At 32.3% G+C, this 20,157-nt stretch overlaps 1 protein-coding gene across 4 annotated transcripts in view; it reads left to right on the top strand.

The window, feature by feature from the left end:
* Positions 1 to 20,157, top strand: part of LOC124432187 (myb-like protein Q) — a 40,907-nt gene that overhangs the window by 19,641 nt on the left and 1,109 nt on the right. For all 4 annotated transcript variants that reach the window (XM_046980873.1, XM_046980872.1, XM_046980875.1 and 1 more), the window contains 3 exons: positions 1 to 1,333; positions 17,868 to 17,953; positions 18,220 to 18,344. The exon at positions 1 to 1,333 is cut by the window's left edge and continues 351 nt beyond it. In XM_046980873.1, coding sequence (XP_046836829.1) covers positions 246 to 1,333; positions 17,868 to 17,953; positions 18,220 to 18,344 — 1,299 coding nt within the window. In that variant the 5' untranslated portion in view covers positions 1 to 245. The remainder of the gene's footprint in view (positions 1,334 to 17,867; positions 17,954 to 18,219; positions 18,345 to 20,157) is intronic.

Genomic DNA, 20,157 nt, shown 5'->3' with positions numbered 1-20,157 from the left:
TACGTAGAGACGACCTTGAGAGATCGAGAACGAACGAGAAAGAAAAAGACGGACAGAGAGAGAGAGAGAGACAGAGAGAGAGAGAGAGAGAGAGAGAGAGAGAGAGAGAGAGAGAGAGAGAGAGAGAGAGAGAGTGAGAGAGTGAGAGAGAGTGACAAGCAGAATAATTTGAATCGAAAGACAGGACACTATGTAAGGTGTTAAACGAGAGGACAGCCTTCCGCCCGTGAAATCAGCGTCGAGTAATGCTGAAGCATATCCTGACGGGGCAACCGTCATCAGCGGGCTCCAGGCATCACCACAATGATTATCAGACGAGCTCTGGCTCGTTGCACGCCGGCCACCATCATCACCATCAGCACAATCAACAGGAGCAACCGCAACAACAACAACAACAACAACAACAACAACAGCAGCAGCAACAACAGCAACAACATTACGGTGGCAACGGTAGCTGTGGTACGATCGCACGTGGAACGTCATCAAACTCTGCTCGGACGAACGGTATCGACGTTTACGAATCATTGGTTCATCAAACGTCGCAAAGACAAACGACGACGGGATCGTCGAACGTTCATCAAGCAGCTACGACACCTTCCTCGGCTCATCGTCATCCATTGAATCATTCGCAATTAAGCGTTAATAATCTCTCGCAACGGCTCAATCACTCTCACGCCCTTAATCTCTCAACCCTGTCGACGTCTAAGCATTCGGTTAACAGTGTCAGTCCGGTAGTTGGTGCCAGTAACAATGTCAACGGACAGAATAATAATAATAATAACAATAATAATAATAATAATAATAATCTGTCGAGTGTGCCAGGTCAGACGGTCGTCGGTGTTCAATTGCCGATTCATCAGGATAGACCTAAGGCGAACGGTGGCTTCGATATATCGAGATTATCTAGATTACCTAGCCAAACGACACCTTCCCCAGCACCTGTTCTTCATCAGTCGGCATTACAGGCCGTCCAACAACAAATCGGACACGCTGGACCAACCGTCATACCTCTTAACGCCTCGTGGTCATCCTCATTGTCGAGGAATCATAGATGCCACGAGGCAGGCGTTAAGGAGATGTTAACGAGCCTTGGATTACTGTGTTTGGTATCTCTGTTGCTCGCTCTACTTTCCCTGATCTTCCTATTGAAGATTTCACCATTGACGGTCACGCCGAGTAGCCTAATCAGCCCGGAGGAGTACACGATCGTCTACGAGGTGACCTTGGCTTTATGCGCCCTCGCTCTGTCCTTGAACCTGTGCTGCCTATTGGTCTGCGCGATACAGTTCCTCTTTGCTGTTAAACTCGTCAAGACGTCGTATCAGGGACATCGGTAAAAATATTTTCTTTCATTTTTTTCCGTTCTTCTCTTCTTCTTTTTTTTTTCTTTTTTTTATTTTCTTTCTTGTTTCTCTCTTTTGTTTTTTCCTTTTCGCGATCAACCACGCTTTGTACACACACACACACACACACATATATATATGTATATATACATGTGTGTGTGTATACGTACGTATGCTATGTATACACACATATACACAAATATATATATATATATGTATATATGTATATATATTATATGTACAATTTCTACTTTGCGAGGCCGTTAACCGATGAACGATGAGCCGAGCGAAGGGAACCGCTTATCGTGCGAGTTTGACGCCCTGGAATCCAGTTCGATTACTTTCGAGAGTGCCGACGGCCGGCTGGCCGCCGTTACAACGGAGGATCCGTAATTAATTAACGAAATAAGAAAAGCCGTCCCATTTCGAACGATCGACCATGCAATAACGTACCTCGTGACCCTCGTGAAAGCTTTCCGGGGATCGCCATACTGTCGTCGTCGGTATCGTTTCTATACTCAAACCTTTTTCCTTCTTATTTTTTTATTTATTTATTTATTTACTTACTTATCTATCTTCTTTTCTTTTTTACAACCATTTGTAACGAATACTTCGTTCGGTAATTAATAATTAATTGTATCATAGTCCTGTCACTTTTATTACGTACTTTGATATCTTTTATTATAAATATCGAGAAATTTATTTAAGAAAAAAGAAAAAAAATATATATATATACATATACCGATTAAAAGGCTTAGAAATATTGACCCCAATAAATGGTAGTCTGGTTAGAAGGAAAGAAAAAAAAAAAAAGCTGACGAACATATTTTTGACAGTAAACCAACCGAACAAAATTCTTCTAGTGATTATTAAATCCCAGTCTTTTTTTTTTTTCTTTTTATTTTTCTCTTGACACACATATATATATATATATAAATGGCTAACAATTATGGGTCTATCTTTTTTTTTTCTCCTTCTTCTCTCTCTTTTTTTTTTTTTTTTCTTTCGAGTAAAAAGTAATAGAAGATAGTGAAAGACAAGGAACAACGTCGTTGGTATGTCACGCGTACGCAACGCCAAATCCTCGACACACTTTTTTTTTCTCTTTTCCTCTTTTTTTTTTTCTTCTACTTTTTTTTTCTTTTTTTTTTTTTTTTCAACGCTCTCCGCGTACACAACCAACGATCAAGATTATTCCTTCGGAATAAGTTCTCAGCCATCCATGCGTACATACACATTATACTTACATACAACATACATACATACATATATAAACACACACGTATATATAAGTATATGGTCGAAAGTAGGTGTCTCGTATCCAGCACGAGATCAATGAGTTTCGCGATACATCATCGGTTGTATCTCTTCTGTATAGTGTTTCTTCTCACGGAGAGTTGAGAGTGAATGCGGAACGTAAAAATTCACGTCCTGTGTACCTCTTACGTACATATATATATATATATATATATATATATATATATATATATATATGTATATACACGTACGTATATATAACACCTACATACGTATTCTTAAAGGAATACAATCGTGATAGGCGGCAAAACGCACAGGTGCGAAGCGGCAACCTTTTTAGCGATGCAATGCGGATGAAATGAAATGGAATGAAATGAAATGAAATGAAATGAAATGAAATGAAATGAAATGGAATGAAAAAGAGAGGAAGAAAAAAAGGAAGAAGAAGAAGAAGAAGAAGAAGAAGAAAAAAGAATTAAAGTACGATATGAAAAAGTAGAAGATACCTCTACATGTTATGAGATGTTCAAGATGCGATCGAGAAGTTCGTCGAGCGTGACCTCTCTTCTTTATTTCGTAACAGCCGGTAGATAGACTAGAAACTTACAAAAAAAAAAAAAAAAAAAAAAAGAAAATAAAAATGGAGTCTTCTATACGAGAAATGCAATGAAAATTAATTGGCATATATATGTTTTTTTTTTTTTTCCTGAAATTAATTGCTCGATATTTATAATAAAGTATCAAATACCTAATAAAAGTGACGCAACTAAAATATGTATGTATATATATATATATATATATATATATATATATATATATATATATATATATTATATACATTTATACATACAATTATTTGTATATGTGGATAATGTATAATAATCGGATGTTTTTAGAAATAGATCGATGAACTTTAAGAAAAATTCTTTACTCGTTTGCATGTATGGAGAAGAGAAAAAAAGAAAGAAAGAAAAAAAAAAAAAAAAGAAAAGAAAAAAGAAAATAATTGTAGAAACATTTCAATCCGGAAATCTTTTCTTTTCGAGTTATAAACAATTTTTTTTTTTCTATTATTTTTTCTTTTTTTTTTTTTTTTTATAACAGACTTTAAAAATAATTTTCAAATCGATAGGAAATTTCGTTTTTTTTTTTAAAGTAACCAGAAAAAAGAAATAAACTACGATTTCACAATGATTTCCTTTTGGCATTGATGCGCATATATGCGCGTTTATCTCGCATCGACCTTGCACGGATTGTTCGATGCATATAAAAAAAAACGTCTGATGTAAATGAAGCAGAAGAAGAAGAAGAAGAAAAAAAGCAGATATTTATATAACTTGGAAAAGGAAACATTCGGAGGATTTATGTTTGTATGATCCTTTTTTTTCTTTTTTTTTTTTTTCTTTCTCTTTTTCTTTTTCATCCTTACAAAAAGTATAATATGTTCTTAAAGTTTGATGATCTATTTCTGATACACCCTATATATATATATACGTATGGATGCTTCTATGTATCTATATACATATATAGATATAGTAAACGAGGTCGTGATAATTGGTAATTAGAACGTTTAGAAATCTAATGATATTGGTAATTATAAATCATGATTTCATCGAATCGCGATCGATCCCTTTTTTTTTTTTTTTTGGAGAAAATAAAATCTCTTATGATAAACTTCGTTAATGTAAAAGTATAATGTTTAAGTAACATTAATTATAAATTTATCTTATCAACCGGAAAGATAACCGATGATCCCGGTTGTTATATATTTTCTCTTCTGTTTTTTTTTTTTTTCTCTTTTTAATTTTTTATATACTCCCACCAACATCGTTATCATGCGAGCTTATATCAACTGGCCCTGGCCCTATTATTTACAATCCCTTATCCATTTCTAGAGTATTTCAGAGGGAATTTAGAGGAGTATAAGGGCGGGACTGGATGGAGGAGGGAAGAGGAGGAAGAATGTGGAGAAAAAAAAGAAAAAGAAAAAAAGAAAAAAGAAAAGGAAACAAGGTCCCCTTGTAGGGAATGTCTGTAAAAATCGTTTTTGAAATTCCACGTGTTTATTCGGAGGCCTCCAAGGCACAGAAACCTGAGAGAGAATTTTCCGAAGTTTTTTCTCTCTTTTTTTTTTTTTTCTAGTTTAGTAGTAGTAGTAGTAATAGTAGTAGTAGTAGTAGTAGTCGTCGAAGGTCCCATGCGATTGAAATTCTATCGTCGCGTCTGCCATCGTACCCGTTGTCTCTTTCTTCTTTTTCTTTTCTCTTTTTTTTTATTTTCTTTTTTTCTCTCTCTCTCTCTCTCTCTCTCTCTCTCTTTTGACTGCGGTAAGATGAAAGTCGATCTCTTCGTAGAAAGACGTATTAGAGCACGTATTAGAACTCGTATAAAAAAAAAAAAAAAAAAAAATAATAAAAACGAAAAGAAAACAGAATAAATAAATAAATAAATAAATAAATAAATAAAGTAACAGGAAAAAATTTCAATAACATAAACAACGACAATGGCGGATCGATCGGTCGAAATTCATTGAAAATATTCGTCTTTGTAATGGTATTAAGGATAATAAGTGTATTTTTTATTTTTCGACGTTCTTATCACGTTCGTTACTTATTCTCTCTCTCTCTCTCTCTCTCTCTCTTTTTTTTTTATCTCTTTTTATCTCAATCGTTTGAAATTCGTTGAAATTTCCCATCTTTGGTGGTACAACGATAAGTAGACACGATCGATCGGACTCGCTTTTATTTTTGAACGTTCTTATCACGATCGTAGCTTATTCTCCTCTTCCTATCTCTCCTCCCCCCGTTTCTCTCTCTCTCTCTCTCTCTCTCTCTCTTTTTCTTTCTCTCTTTCTTTTTCTACCTGCGCTCGTTCTCGTTCATCCTTACGAAGAATGTACAACCTGACGAAAAAAAAAGAGGAAGAGAGAAAGAAAGAAAGAAAGAAAGAAATAAATAAAAAAAAAGAAAAAGAAAAAAAGCTTTTGAAAGCACCGCTTTAGTCAGCAACGTCGGCAAGTATATGGCATTGTTACGAGCGAAGACCTCCATTCTGTACGCCTTCGGACGTGCTCCGAAAAGCGACACGCTAATGGTGAATCCCAGGCCCTTCTCCCGGCCCTTCTCCCGGCCCATTGTCGTTGGTAGACTCTTCAGAGACACCCTGGGGTGCGGCCTTACTCGTTGTCATCGCCGACTACTATGACACTATGACGACGACGACGACGACGACGACGACGACGAAAACGATGATGACGACAACGGCTATGACTATATGACTATGATTATGACTATGACGACGATCTTTTGTTGTGCTGTCGTCATCGTCCGAGAGTACGAATGATAACAACACGAATGGATGAATATCTAACGATCGTACCGAGTCTATTATGAAAAGACATTTTTCCTTCTTCTTTTTCTTTTTCTTCTTCTTCTTCTTCTTCTTCTTCTTCTTCTCTTTTTTCTCTCTCTCTTCATCCTCTTCTTCTTCTTCTACTTCTTCTTCTGTTTCTGCTTCTACTTCTTCTGTTCCTACTATCTACTAAGTACTACTAGCTCATTACCTAAGTGGCTCGCGATAACGGATCTTTGCGCTTTCATACTTACAAATCTCTCTTCTACCCACCACTCTAACTTCATCATTTCACTTGTACTTCATCCTCGACGAAAACCACGAGACAATCGTATATTCCTTTTTCCAATTGTTTCGAACGATTTATTCTTAGATTCGTTCTTTGAAAATGCGTTCAGAATTATATAAAAAAAAAAAAAAAAAAAAGAAAGAAAAAGAAAAAATACAGAAAAAAATATTTACGATTAGACGATCGTTTGTGTGTTCGATGAGAATGATTTCTTTTTTCTTTTTTTTTTTTTTTTCTTATTTTTCTTCTTCGATAAATCTTAGAATTTGTTTGGAAAGAATTTTTTTTTAATCTTTTTCTTCCTTTTTTTCTTTTTTTTTCTTTTTTTTCCGTAGAATGTCCCTGTGAAAAAAAGACAAAAAGTCAGGTGTTAGAAACATTGGGGAAAAATATTATTACGTTCTCTTTAATATTCTCAGACATGAAGGATTAGAATAATTGAGGAAAAAGAATAAATAAATAAGTAAATAAATGAATAAAAAAAAAAAAAAAGAGAAGAAAAGAAAAGAAAGAAAGATCATTGTACTTTCTTTACGTTCTCGAACGAAATTTCATTTTGTAGAATTCTATCGGTTATTGCGATTTGTGTTTTACAAAAGATCGAAGGTACTCTTTATAGAATGTCGAAATTGTTCGCAAAATAATATATATGGCTACGTACGAAAGACAAATTAGCCGAACTCCCGTTGCAAAATTCGTGTCGGCCGATGTAATTACAACCCACCGATCGGCGAACGACCAAAAGATTCCATTCCTCTCCTCTCCTCTCTTTTCTTCTCTTTTCTCTCTCTCTCTTTCTCCTCTCTCTTTCTTTCTACCCCCTCTTTACTCTTTAGTTAAATACCCACTTACGACGATAAAACGTAGGATTCGATGTAAAACGATCGAAACGAATCGTCTTAAACATCTCTTGACTTTCTCTCTCTCTCTCTCTCTCTCTCTCTCTCTCTTTCATTTTCAATGAAATATTTTCATTTACGATGAGCCCACGGTAAAAACGAGTTATCAAATTTAATCCTTTCTCCCTTCCTTTCCCCCTCTCCACCCTCCTCCCCCATTCCCCTCTTCCCTCTTTTCGACTAAGTGATTATTTGTAATCCTACTATAAATTGAATACAATTAAACGAGCATATGTTTAACGTGTTAGTTGTAATGTACGGTTACAAACGATCAACGCACGATTTACTATAAACTTTATTTAAAAAACTTTTGAAAATATATGTATGTATATATATATATATATATATATATATATTCTTTTTTTTCTTTTTTGATATTTAAAAAATTAAAAGTATAAATATTTTTTAATAGGAGTAAAATTTAATGAAAACATTAATAACTTTTTCTTTTAGTTAGTTCTAAAATCAATCAGACGATTAATTCTAAATCGATCATTTGAAAATTGAGAAACGATATTAGAAATGAATATATTGATTTTTATAAAATAACAATTTTAAAAAAAGAGAAAAGAAAAAAGGAAGGGAGAAGAATACAGACCGTGACAAAATTTTTTTCATCCGTCAAATTCAAAAACAATTCAGGCTATCTATGTATATCGAAAATTCATACCGTAAGAAAATAAAATTAAAGAATACAATTGAACGACATGTAAATATGTTAAAATGATTAAGGAATTAAATTAAAAAAACGAGGGATATTTTGTATAAATTAAAAAGTTCATAATCGTCGAATTAATTATCATTAAATCTCATTTATATTTATTTATGTCTATGTTCAAATATATGATTTTTATATTTCTTAATCAGACATAATTAACTATATTGTATTTATCAACGTGTGAAAGTATCGCGTATCCATTCATTTCCGGTATAAACCAAATCGAATCGAAACGTTTCTTTTCCCTTTCTTTCTTTCCCTTTTAATCTCCCTTCACCCCTTAAAGTCGAGTCTCAGTCTCAGCCCCTATGCCTCCTCCCTACTTACGTTTTGTGGTCTAACGCGATGCTCAACGTCTGGTTTATGTTTCGGTTACCATCAGGGTATCGAGCGTTGGTGTTACACACGCGTTATATTCGTCTCTTCTCGAGTGCTACTTCGCATTCCACGGGTTCGAATCTCTCTGGCGTCCAAGAGTCGGCTCTCTCTCTTTCTCTCTCTTTCTCTCTCTCTCTCTCTTTTTTTCAAGGGGCACGTTTCGAGGATAAGGAACGAATTTGCTGGCTCTTCTCGACGAGCCCCATCAACGGACGATGCTTGAGAATTTTCTCCTCGACGGAGGAAAAAAGAGAAAGAGAAAGACACAGAGAGAGAGAGAGAGAGAGAGAGAGAGAGGTCATCGTGTTTTTATTGTCGACTACTTGCTCGCGAGATTTTTCTTCGAATTTCTTTTTTCTTATTTTTCTTCTTTTTTTTTTTTCTTTTTTGTTCGCCCAATCGTTCGTTCTTCCTTTCCTTTTTTTTTTCTCTTTTTAAAAGTCTCCGAAAAAAATTCACGAAGAAAAGTTTTTCACTTTCCTCTTTTTTTTTTCCCCCCCTTTTTTTCTCCTTCCCCCGTCATCCCTCCCTTTGTTTCTTAACTTTTTCTCGTTACGTTTTATATATATATATATATACTTACTTACATACATACATACACACATACGTATATATTGGACATATATATATATATGTATATGTATATCCAATTGTTATGAAGGAATTTGCTAAGGATTTAAACTGTTATTTAAGTTAATCCATAAAGTGACGTTATATTGGTTCTCTCGCTTTAGGGTTCCTTAGGTAAGCCCTAAACTAAAATGTACAATGGATCGTAGGATGAGCCGTGAAAAAGAGAGGGTAAGAGAACAGGTGCGAGTCGAGAAGTCGTAACGGTTATCCCTCTTCCTTCCTTCCCCCCTCCCTCCCGATAATCCTCTCCCACCAATTCCCATACTACCCCTAGTTCCCTATACCATCCAACGTTTATTCCATCGAACCTTTCTCCCCTTCTTTTGCTTCTTCTTTTTTTATTACTTTTTTTTTTATTTTCTTTATTTTTTTCTTTTTTTTTCTTTTCTTTTCCTTTTTCCTTTTATTTCTTTTTCCTTCAAGAAGCGTCAGGGTGCACCCTTTTCGTTACATAGAACAGACACTCGATTCGAACTTCCCTCTTTTCTTTTTTATTTTTTTTTTTTTTTTTTTTTTTTTTTTTTTTATTTTTTTATTTTTTTGAGGAAGGGAGGACGATCATTTCGAAGGAGGTAAAACAGGTACGATCTTTGCTATCTCTCTCTCTCTCTCTCCCTCTCTTATTCCTTTCTTTTTTCTTCTTTCTTCGATGGTTTGTTTTTCGTTCTTTTCCTTTTTTTTATTTTCCTTTCGGTTTTTTTTTTTTTTTTCTTTTCTTTCTTTCGTTCGTTCGTTCTTACGTTAATTCTCGATTATAACCGGTCATTGAGACCGAGAATACGTAAAAGGGTTAACGTACACGTATTTAGGTATTATATGTATTATAGGTATGTTGTATGCATGTACGTAGGTAGATACGTACGATCCATCATCGTGTAGAGAAAGAGAGAGAAAGAGAAAGAGAAAGAGAAAGAGAGAAAGAGAGAAAGAGAGAGAGAGAGAGAGAGAGCATCGTACGATCAACGCGTACGATCCATCATCCCGTACCTGGTGAGAAGTTAACGCTCACCGATCCACATCGTTGGAAACGTCGTTCCGTGTTTTTACCATAACCGCCTGGTTTTATATATCATCTCTAAGATGATCGCTTATTCGAGACCTTTACGTTTTACCTTACGTTAGAAAACGTAATTCATGACATTTACTTTTTGACTTTCATTTCGTACGTTCGTTCGTTCGTACGTACGTTAGTTCGTTCATTTGTGTAAATAGATTCGTTTGTAAGTTCCTATTATTATATTTATCATTAACAATTTTTTTTCAATTATCGATTATCAACGAAATCCGATTGATCTTTCAATGTCGATACTTGAATCAACGTATTCTTATGATTTTAATTATTATTGTTGTTTCTCTTGTTGTTGTTGTTGTTGTTGTTGTTATTGTTGTTGTTGTTGTTGTTGTTGTTGTTGTTGTTTTTGTAATTTTATAAAGGAATTCGTTCCTTTTCATTCTTTTTCTTTTTATCCGTTTTAAATGTTAAAATAATTTCTTTTTTCTTTTTCTTTTTTATTTTTCTTTTCTTTTCTTTTCTTTTCGTGGTGTTTTTTCTTTTTATCATGCGACAGACTGCACACGTACAATATCGTATATTTACATATCGTCTATTTATACAGATACATCCTGATTATTTTACTTTTTTTATATATTACATGTCCATTGCGTTTTATTTATTATCCTCGTTTGAAACATTTCTCTTTTCGTCTTATATATTTCGTCGTTATAATAATATTATTCGTCGTTATAATAATATTGCCAGAAATTATATATATGTATATATATATTTCTTTTCTTTTTCTTTTTTTTGTTTTCTTTTTTTTATTTTTTTTTTTTGTAAGTCATTCTTACTTCTCACGCGTATAAATCTTGAAACGTAGTCTGAGAAAACGATGGGTTAATTTAATTTCCCTATTTATAGATGGGTGTTTCTCTTCTATTGCATTTCTAGAAACACGACTCGTCGTAGTCCTTTTATTTACGTTCCTCGCGGTGTTATTTGTGGAACCGTTGAATATTTCATATCCTTTTAATTCGACTTCTTCGCCGTATTATATGCATTTCAACAAGTAACAACCAGGCTGAAGGACGAAGGACGAAGGACGAAGGACGAAGGCTGAAAACCGGTCGATATGAAAATCTTATTCAATTTTCGTCTTTAATACGACGATGTCGCGATGTCGTTTTAATTATATACCATCGAAAGTTATGATAAAGCTTAGATAAATGGTTTTGATAATAAATAATGAATAGATAATATATAATTTATTAAATTAATAATATATATATATATATATATAATTTATCTCAATAAAAAATTATAGAACATTAAAATATAGAATAGTGATAAAGAATTATTAAACTATTAAGTTAAGATTAAAAGAAAGAAAGAGAGAAAGAGAGAGAGAGAGAGAAAACAACTCATTAACAAAAATAAATTAAGAATAATATAGAGATGTCCATTCGAGATTTATCGATAAAAGATATAAAAACTATAAATATATTTGAAATAAAAAGTGTGCCCTTGAACGTTTCTTTTTTTTTTTTTCTTTTTTGTTTACTTCCGACATCTAAATAAAATCGATGTTTGTAACAAAAAAAAAAAAAAAAAGAAAAGAAAAAAGAAAAAAAAATAGAAAACATGGCCGCTCGATCCCTGGCTTCCAGCCGGAAGTGCAATGGCATAAACACGGCTTCGCTTCGGTTACGTTCTCGCTCTGCTATGAAATACATTAACAGATAATAGTAGTAGTAGTAGTAGTAGTAGTAGGAGTAGGAGTACGTAATAGTGATGTTAATAGTGTTAGTAGTGGTATACTACTAAGTAGTAGTAGTAGTAGTAGGAGTGATAGTAGTACAGGAAAAAGAAAAGGAAGAAGGGTAGAAGAAGAAGAAGGAAGAAGAAGAAGAAGAGGAAGAGGAAGAAGAAGAAAAAAGAGGAAAGAGAAAAGAGGAAAGAGGGAAAAGGGCTCGTCATCATGTCCTAGCTCTTCTTCGAGTTCCCCGACATTGTGCGGCTAACCGTTTCGCAACATATTACATGCATCTTTCTCTAACGGCACGTACCTATGTGGTTACATACCGTACACATGAATATATATATATATATATGTATATATGTATATATATATATGTGTGTGTGTGTGCATGTATATATGTATATACCTCACGCATGTCTCTCTACGCACTTATATAGGGTGACTCAAATATAAACTGTTACAACAAACTTATGTTAATATATTTATATGTATATATATATATATATATATATATATATATATATATATATATATATATAGCGATTCTGTAACTTGACTTGTAACTCTAAACGCATGATTTTCCAAAAAATCAATAATTCATATTTTACATCTTTTATCACATCAAATTTATCTATATATATATATATATATTTTCTTTTTTTATTTATTAATTCATTCATTAATTAATAATCAATCGTAAATTAATTATAATCTATTAATAATTTTACGATGATACGATGCCTATCATTTTCTATTGCTTTATAAATAAAAGTAATTTATTACGTTTGCTTTGATTCACCCAGTATATTTATAATACCTACGTATTTACGTGCAGTTACATACGTGCTTATGTATGTATAATAATCATCAATATATCGTGAAAGAGGCTCGTCCCCACGTGGAACCGTTCGCCAACTAGAATGACTATGGTTCTCGCTTTAATATCGTCTTTCTTCTCTTCTTCACCTTTTCTCTCTCTCTCTCTCTCTCCCTGTTTTTTTTTCTCTTTTCCACTCTTATAAATTACAAACACTTCTCTCTTGTGGCAATGAAACCGGCCGTTCCGCGAGCTTAGCGCGGTTTTTCCGCATTGCCATTTATGAATCCGTCGGTCGGTCGTCGACACCGTATAAGAATATAAAAGCGAGAAGATATTCTAAATACGGCCGACATTAACTTTTGATACCCTTTCTCTCTCTCTCTCTCTCTCTCTCTCTCTCTCTTCATTGTGGTATACGTCTGAATATGTATATATATATATATATATATATCTTACATATATATATTTAGTAACATATATATATATAAATGCAGGCGAGATACCGAATATTTTGGTCCATTTTCGCAGACATCAGGAAAACCGAGGTCAACGTACCTTTTACAAAAGGAACCCGACTGTCTCCTATCTCCATTTCACTGTCTCGTTTTTATTTTATAAACATTATTTTTTTTTCCTTTTTTTTTTGTTTTTATATATATATACTTTTTTATTCACTTTTCTTTTTTTCTTTTCTTTTCATTTATCTTCCTTTTATTCTCTTGTTCTCTCTCTCTTTTTTTCTTTTTTTCTTTTCTTATGTAATAGACAGTCCCTACATTTTATTTTTTATCTTTCGATTTTATAATTAATAATGACTTTCTTTTAATTATAATCCTCTATAAACATCATCATCATCATCATCATCATCATTGTCATTATTATTTTTCCCTATTCTATAGAATCAATTAAAATAAATATACAATCGATTTTAAATGAATTTATTTGCTTACATAATAATCAAAAGAATTTCTTCCTTAATATAAAGGAGATCCTTTTTCAGTTTCTTCAAGGTTGACGTATCAGTGAAAGAACATTTTGCATACATACACATAATACGTAAATACATACATATGTATACATATATATATATATATATATATATATATATGTATTATATATACTCGTGAACTGGTGGACACCCGTGAAACGTCATTGCCACTGATATCTTCAAGGACACGTCACGTCCTGCCCGTCGAAACGTGACTTTCCTCTTGATGAGATATCTGCACTTTTACTTTGGTGTTCTTTCTCCCTCTTTCTCTGTCTCACTCCTTCTCTATATCTCTCTTTATCCCTCTCTCTCTCTCTCTTTCTCTTTCTCTCTCTTTCTCTCTCTATCTCTATCTTTACCTTTTGTCACCGTTATATGTGGGTCGAAGCGAATGCAGCGAGCCATAGAGAAGTCAAATGCAACGGCATGCATACCCTCGACCGTACACGAAGAGAATAATCGTTTCCATCGGGTTCTACATCTCTCTCTCTCTCTCTCTCTTTCTTTCTCTCCTTCTTTCTAGCTACATATATAAGGTATATATATGTATATATGTTTATATATGTAGATATACACACACGTGTATGTTTGTATACTAGGTCGTACAGAGAGGTATGTGTCTCTACGATATAGGTCTGTTATGGTTCTATGCTTGCATTTTATAAAAAGTATATAAATATATATATATATATATATATATATATATATATAAAGTATATAATTATTTGTGAATATTTATATATTCGATCGATGTAGAATACCTAACTTTATTATTATTATTATTAAGGTATATATTTTTACTATAATTATATATTATTTGATAATACTATATATACATATATGTAAACATATATATATTAAATGTATTTTTTATACATTATTTCTTCATGAATACATGGAATACATACAATCTATGGAAATATGTACATTGAAGGGGTAGTTGTGTTAGGAGCATTAACGTTTGACCCATAACATTTTTTTTCTTTCTGTCATTGGCCTATCGATTTTTCTTATCTTAACGTGCACATATTCATTGAGATTAAAACGTTGATCCACTTTCAAGACAAATAAAAAGTACCTTCTTCGTGTAATCATTGATCATTTTTACGTTAGTCATTAGCTCGATTAAACGAACATTATATCGATCATTGTTTTCGATTATTTTTCTATATCAAAGATCATATAGGTGTAATAATTAATTCTATCTTTCGTTCATTCTCTATTTCATTTATGAACATTCATCGATTGGAATTGAAGAATTTTATTCAATAGGAAAATAGACATTCTATTTAAAGAGAATTAAAACTTTTTCTATACAATATACACATATACATATACATTATTAAATAATTCATATTTCTATGTATGATAAGGTATGATATGTACATGTGAACGTACACGAATACAAACATACATATACCTATCGAAGATATCGCTTCATTAAAATCAATAAATCTTAGAAAAACATCTCTCTCTCTCTCTCTCTCTCTCTCTCTCTCTCTCTCTCTCTCTCTCTCTTTCTTTCTCTCTTTGTATCCGGTTAGATCGTCCTACCGTGACACTAGTAATAAGGGAGTATATGTAGCTCGATCAACGTTAACGGACCCTTATTCTATCCGCGGCTACTCTTCGTCTTGAGTTCTCTCACGCGTGCAGAGAGAGAGAGAGAAAAAGAGAGAGAGAAAGAGAGAGAGAGAGAGAGAGAGAGAGAGAGAGAGAGAGAGAGAGAGAACACTCATCCAAGTCGAGCGCGAGGTTCCACCTTTCTGGTGCAAAAAACTCACGCATCTTTACTGTACATACATACATACATACATACATACATACATACATACATAGTTAGGTACATACGTACATACATACATACATACATACGTGCTGCGTTTAAAAGAGGTTCATCGAACAAGAGCGCTTCCCACGATGCCATTGCTACCACCCTTCGAGGGTCATTGACCTCGAATGAATAACATTTTCAATAACCATTCTTAAATGTCTTTTGATTATACAATTTTGTTTATTTTTTTTTTGTTTTAATTTTTAATTTTTGTTTATTTTTCTTCCCTTTTTCTTTTGCCCTCCTTTTCTCTCTCTCTCTCTCTCGCTCTCTCTCTCTCTCTCTTTTCGTCGAAATCTAACTCGCGATATATTCGCGTTATAATCATTCGATTTATTTAAACGAATTGAATTGAGTTAATAGTACTTTATAACGGAACAATATAAAATGAAACAAAAAGAAATTCTCACTAATATATATATATATATATATATATATATATATATATATATATATATATATATATATCATTGCAAAGAGACTTCTTGTAAATAATACGATAGTGAAATAATTATAGTTCCCAATCTGTATTGGTATCTAAGTTAGTAGGTAGGTAGATAGGTTGGTAGTTAGATATGTAAGTATATATTTATATATATATGTATATGTATATGTATATATACGAATTATAGGTTCTGTTTTACAAAGCGTTTGACTAAACGTTTTGGCAAAAATCGTGAGAAAGGTTTTCAATGTCACGATGGTAACTCGATAGCAGCCCCCTCTTTCGAATTAGAGTTTAGCAAGATAGTCATTATCAGGAACCGATGCTTAAGATCATCTGACGGCTCTTGTAATTTATGGAGAAACGTAAGACGATTATGTTTGGTGAAATCGTTCCCTCTTTATACTTGGTTATGGTTATATATCCGACACAGTATATAAGATATTAGCTTGGATCTCTTATAAACACCTACCTAAGCTAAGGTTCTTGTTCTCCATCGTGATCATAAATCTGTTTGACGCGTTTAACTGTCGACAAGGATCTTACGAACACGAAACGCGTCGTTAGAAACGAAAATCTTCCCTTGGAAAAATATTAGATAGAACAAAATTAGATACGGGATGTACTTATTAGTCTTCGATAATTTCGAATACATTCGAATACAATTATCTAGGTTTTTAGATACACACACACACACAAATATATATATATATATATATATATATATATATATATATATATATATTTATATATAAATTTTTATATACGTAGTATGTAATAGTAATTTTTATTTACGTGTATATGCATATGAGTATGTATGTATGCGCCAACAAAATTTATTTATCCATTTTTCTTTCCTTTACTTTATATATTTTTACTTTATAGATTTAATTTGATATATTTCTATGAGTTGTACAAAAAAGAAATTAAATTTATTAAATTCAAAATGATCCCATTCAGATGAATTTTGTTATATATTTCGTATATATTTATATAATATTAATAAAAAAAAAAAAAAAATAAAACATAAAAAAAAAATAAAAAAAGAAAACAGAAAGAAAGAAGAAGAAAGATTAAAATTAATACATTGTAATTATAGATGTAAAATCTATTCTAGATATATGTATGTAATAAAATTGTACGATGTAATTCGTTACGTGATGTTAGACGATACACGATACAACGAGAAAGTTCGTGAAAAGACGTTCCGTCGATACTTAAAAGCCACTTTCGAGATTTGGTTTCATACACGAGAGAAAGAGAAAGAGAGAGAGAGAGAGAGAGAGAGAGAGAGAGAGAGAGAGAGAGAGAGAGAGAGAGAGAAAGATATATGCATCTAATCACATTACATCTCTTCAAATGGATACTCATAGATATTCGAAAGGAATACTCTGCGTCGAGAAAATACGTGTTATCGTTCAAATACGTGTCGATACTACAATTCAAAATAATATTTTCTAATCCCGTTCGAATAAAACGTAACGAGACATAAAAAAAAAAAAAATATATATATATATATATATATATACAAAAGAAAAACAAAAAGATTTCTTTACGTTTTCGTCTGTAAAAAAAAAAAAAGAAAAAAAAAAAGAAAAAAAATGCACGAACTTACGAGAGCATTTGTAATTGACACGAACATGAGTATTGGATTAAAATGATTCATAATAAATGAAGAAACGTTATATAAAAATTTATATGAAAAAAGTATACGTAACTTTACGAATATTCATTATTCGAACTTGCAATAATGAAAATGTATAAATTTTAAATCATATTGATTTGCTTTATAAATTCTTTTTTATTTCTATTTTTTTTTCTTTTTTCTTTTTTTTAACATTACTAAATAAATAATTTAACTTATATATTTATAAATATATACAAAAAAAAAAAAAAATATATATATATATATATATATACCCACATTGTTTCATTCTTGTATTCCATATGCCATAATAGAGTCTGAATAAATCTTTGACGTTGTTTAACTCTATCGTGAGATAACTCGATTGTATTTTTACTATTTTTTTTTTTTTATTACCTGCTTTTCTCTCTTTCTCTCTCTCTCTCTCTCTCTCTCTCTCTCTCTTCCTTTTCTTCTTTCATTTTCATTCTCTTTTCTTTTTTTTTCTTTTTCTCTTTTCTTTTTACAGGAGCAACAAGTACCTGCAAAAGTCGTCTATCAGCCGTGTCTGCGCGGTCGGAGGCTTTTTCATTAGCATTCCAGTCTTCTTAACCGGTGAGAACATCTTTTTTTCTCTTCTTCTTCTCTCTCTCTCTCTCTCTCTCTCTCTCTCTCTCTCTCTTTTTTTTCTTTCTTGTGAATATTTTCTATCGTTATCGTTAATACGAGCATTCCTGCATCCGTGCATTATTATATCACGCATTAATTGGCAAGCTGACGTATCAACGATAGAAAAGGAATGAGAAGGAAAGGAAAGGAAAGGAAAAGGGACAAGAAGAAGGGCTTTAATTTCTGATACTCGTCCTTTATTTCCTTTATAGGCATGATCCTGTATACGTTTATACAGTTTCACTCGACGCCGGCTATAGTAACGTCTGTCTTTATCGGCCTCGGCATTGTATTCTGCGGATGCGCCATGGTCCATAACGTCTTCGTGTGGCAGAGGGTAAGCATCGTTTATTTGTTTGTTTCTTTGTTTGTTCACTTTTTTTTTTTTTATTTTGTTTTTATTTCCTTTATAAATATATTTTCTTTATTTTCTTTCTTTCATCTTTTTTTTTTTTATATATATGTTATATATATATATATATGTATGTATATATATATATATATATTTTTTTTATACGAGACACATTGCTTTTCTTTTCTTTATTTCACGCATACACACACGTGTATATATATAAACATGTGTACATATATAAACATGTGTGTATATATATATATATATCGCATATCAGTCTTCCTCTTTTTTTTTCTTTTTTTTTTTTTTTTTTATATATATTTAGTAATACGATATACATACGTACATATGTATAAATATATACAGGGTATTATACAAGCGATATTTTCTTTTTGGAAATTTCATTCCAATCGATTTTGCAGTATTATATATATATATATACATATTTCATTTTTATCAATGAATTTTTATTGATAAAATTTTATGAAATATTTTAACAATGAACGAACGATCCACAGAAAATATATAATAAATAATTTTAAAAGTATATAACGATTGTCAATGTGCGCTTTTTTCTTTTTATATATACATATATATATATACTCCCATACTCCCATACTCGCCCGATAGTAACACGTACGATACGTAAAAATACCGATTTCTATCCTACGCAAACTCATTAGCATAACCAGCATCGACGCAATCGACATATTATTGTAAAACTGTTCGCGGATTGTCCCTCGATTGGTCCCTCAACTCCCCTCTACCCCCATCCACCCACCCCAACTATCATTGGACGCAGATATAACAGGTCATCGAAATCGAATATTATATTCCCCATTGACTTTACATAATATGCCGAACGTTGAACTTAAATCCTTAAGTGATAAGAGATAAACACACGATTTTCTTCCTTCGTTGTTGAGATCGAAGTTACATAAAAAAAAAAGGGGGGGGGTAGTGGGGTTGGGGAGGGGGAGGGGGTAGAGGAGAAGAAAAAATGAAAGAAAAGGGAGAGAGAGAGAGAGAGAGAGAGAAAAAGGAAAAAAGTTGCAGTTTCTTACGTGAAATTTTCTTTCTTTTTCTTTTTCTTTTTTCTGTTTTTATTTTTATTTATTTCCTTCGAACATCGTAGAGAGAGAAAAAAAAAAAGAGTACAAAAGAAAACGTACGTACAACAACGTACTTACAATACACATACTTACGTATATATATATATATATATTTATATAATATATATATATGTGTGTGTGTGTGTGTATGTACATTACGTATGTACGGTAAAGTAAGCCACCAAAAGAGTATCTCGAAATTTATGTTGATAATTTAACGTTTCAATACATTCCCGTTTACGGTCCATTATGGCGATTAATTCGCTCGTAAATTCGTATCACTTAATGCCGTACCATTAAAACAGCCGGGAGGTTTCTTTTCATAATAATTTCTTTTTGTTTTTTTTTCTTTTCTTAAGATTTTTTTTTTTTTTTTTTTTTTTTTTTTTTTTTTTTCTTTTATTTCTTTTTTCCCTTGCAATCTACGTTACTATAGCTTTCGGTACATACCTACTTAAGTATAAAAGGGGCGGGGGCGGGGGCGGTGGCGGTGAGAGTAGGTGGGAATGAGGATATCGTGTAATTAAATTTAATGTTGTCCTTGACGTGTCGCCTTAAAAATTCCCACCGATATGTGGGATCCATTATTATCGTCCTTCTTTGTGTCACGCTGATATACAATCTATGTGCCCTGAAATAAATATACATATGTATAAACATATATACCTTTATTAATAAACGTTTAT

Source organism: Vespa crabro, chromosome 24 (genome assembly GCF_910589235.1).
Source record: "Vespa crabro chromosome 24, iyVesCrab1.2, whole genome shotgun sequence".
In the NCBI taxonomy this organism is placed as follows: Eukaryota; Metazoa; Arthropoda; class Insecta; order Hymenoptera; family Vespidae; genus Vespa; species Vespa crabro.
The sequence above is the reverse complement of the archived record's forward strand: the minus strand, read 5'-3'. Positions and strand labels throughout refer to the sequence as shown.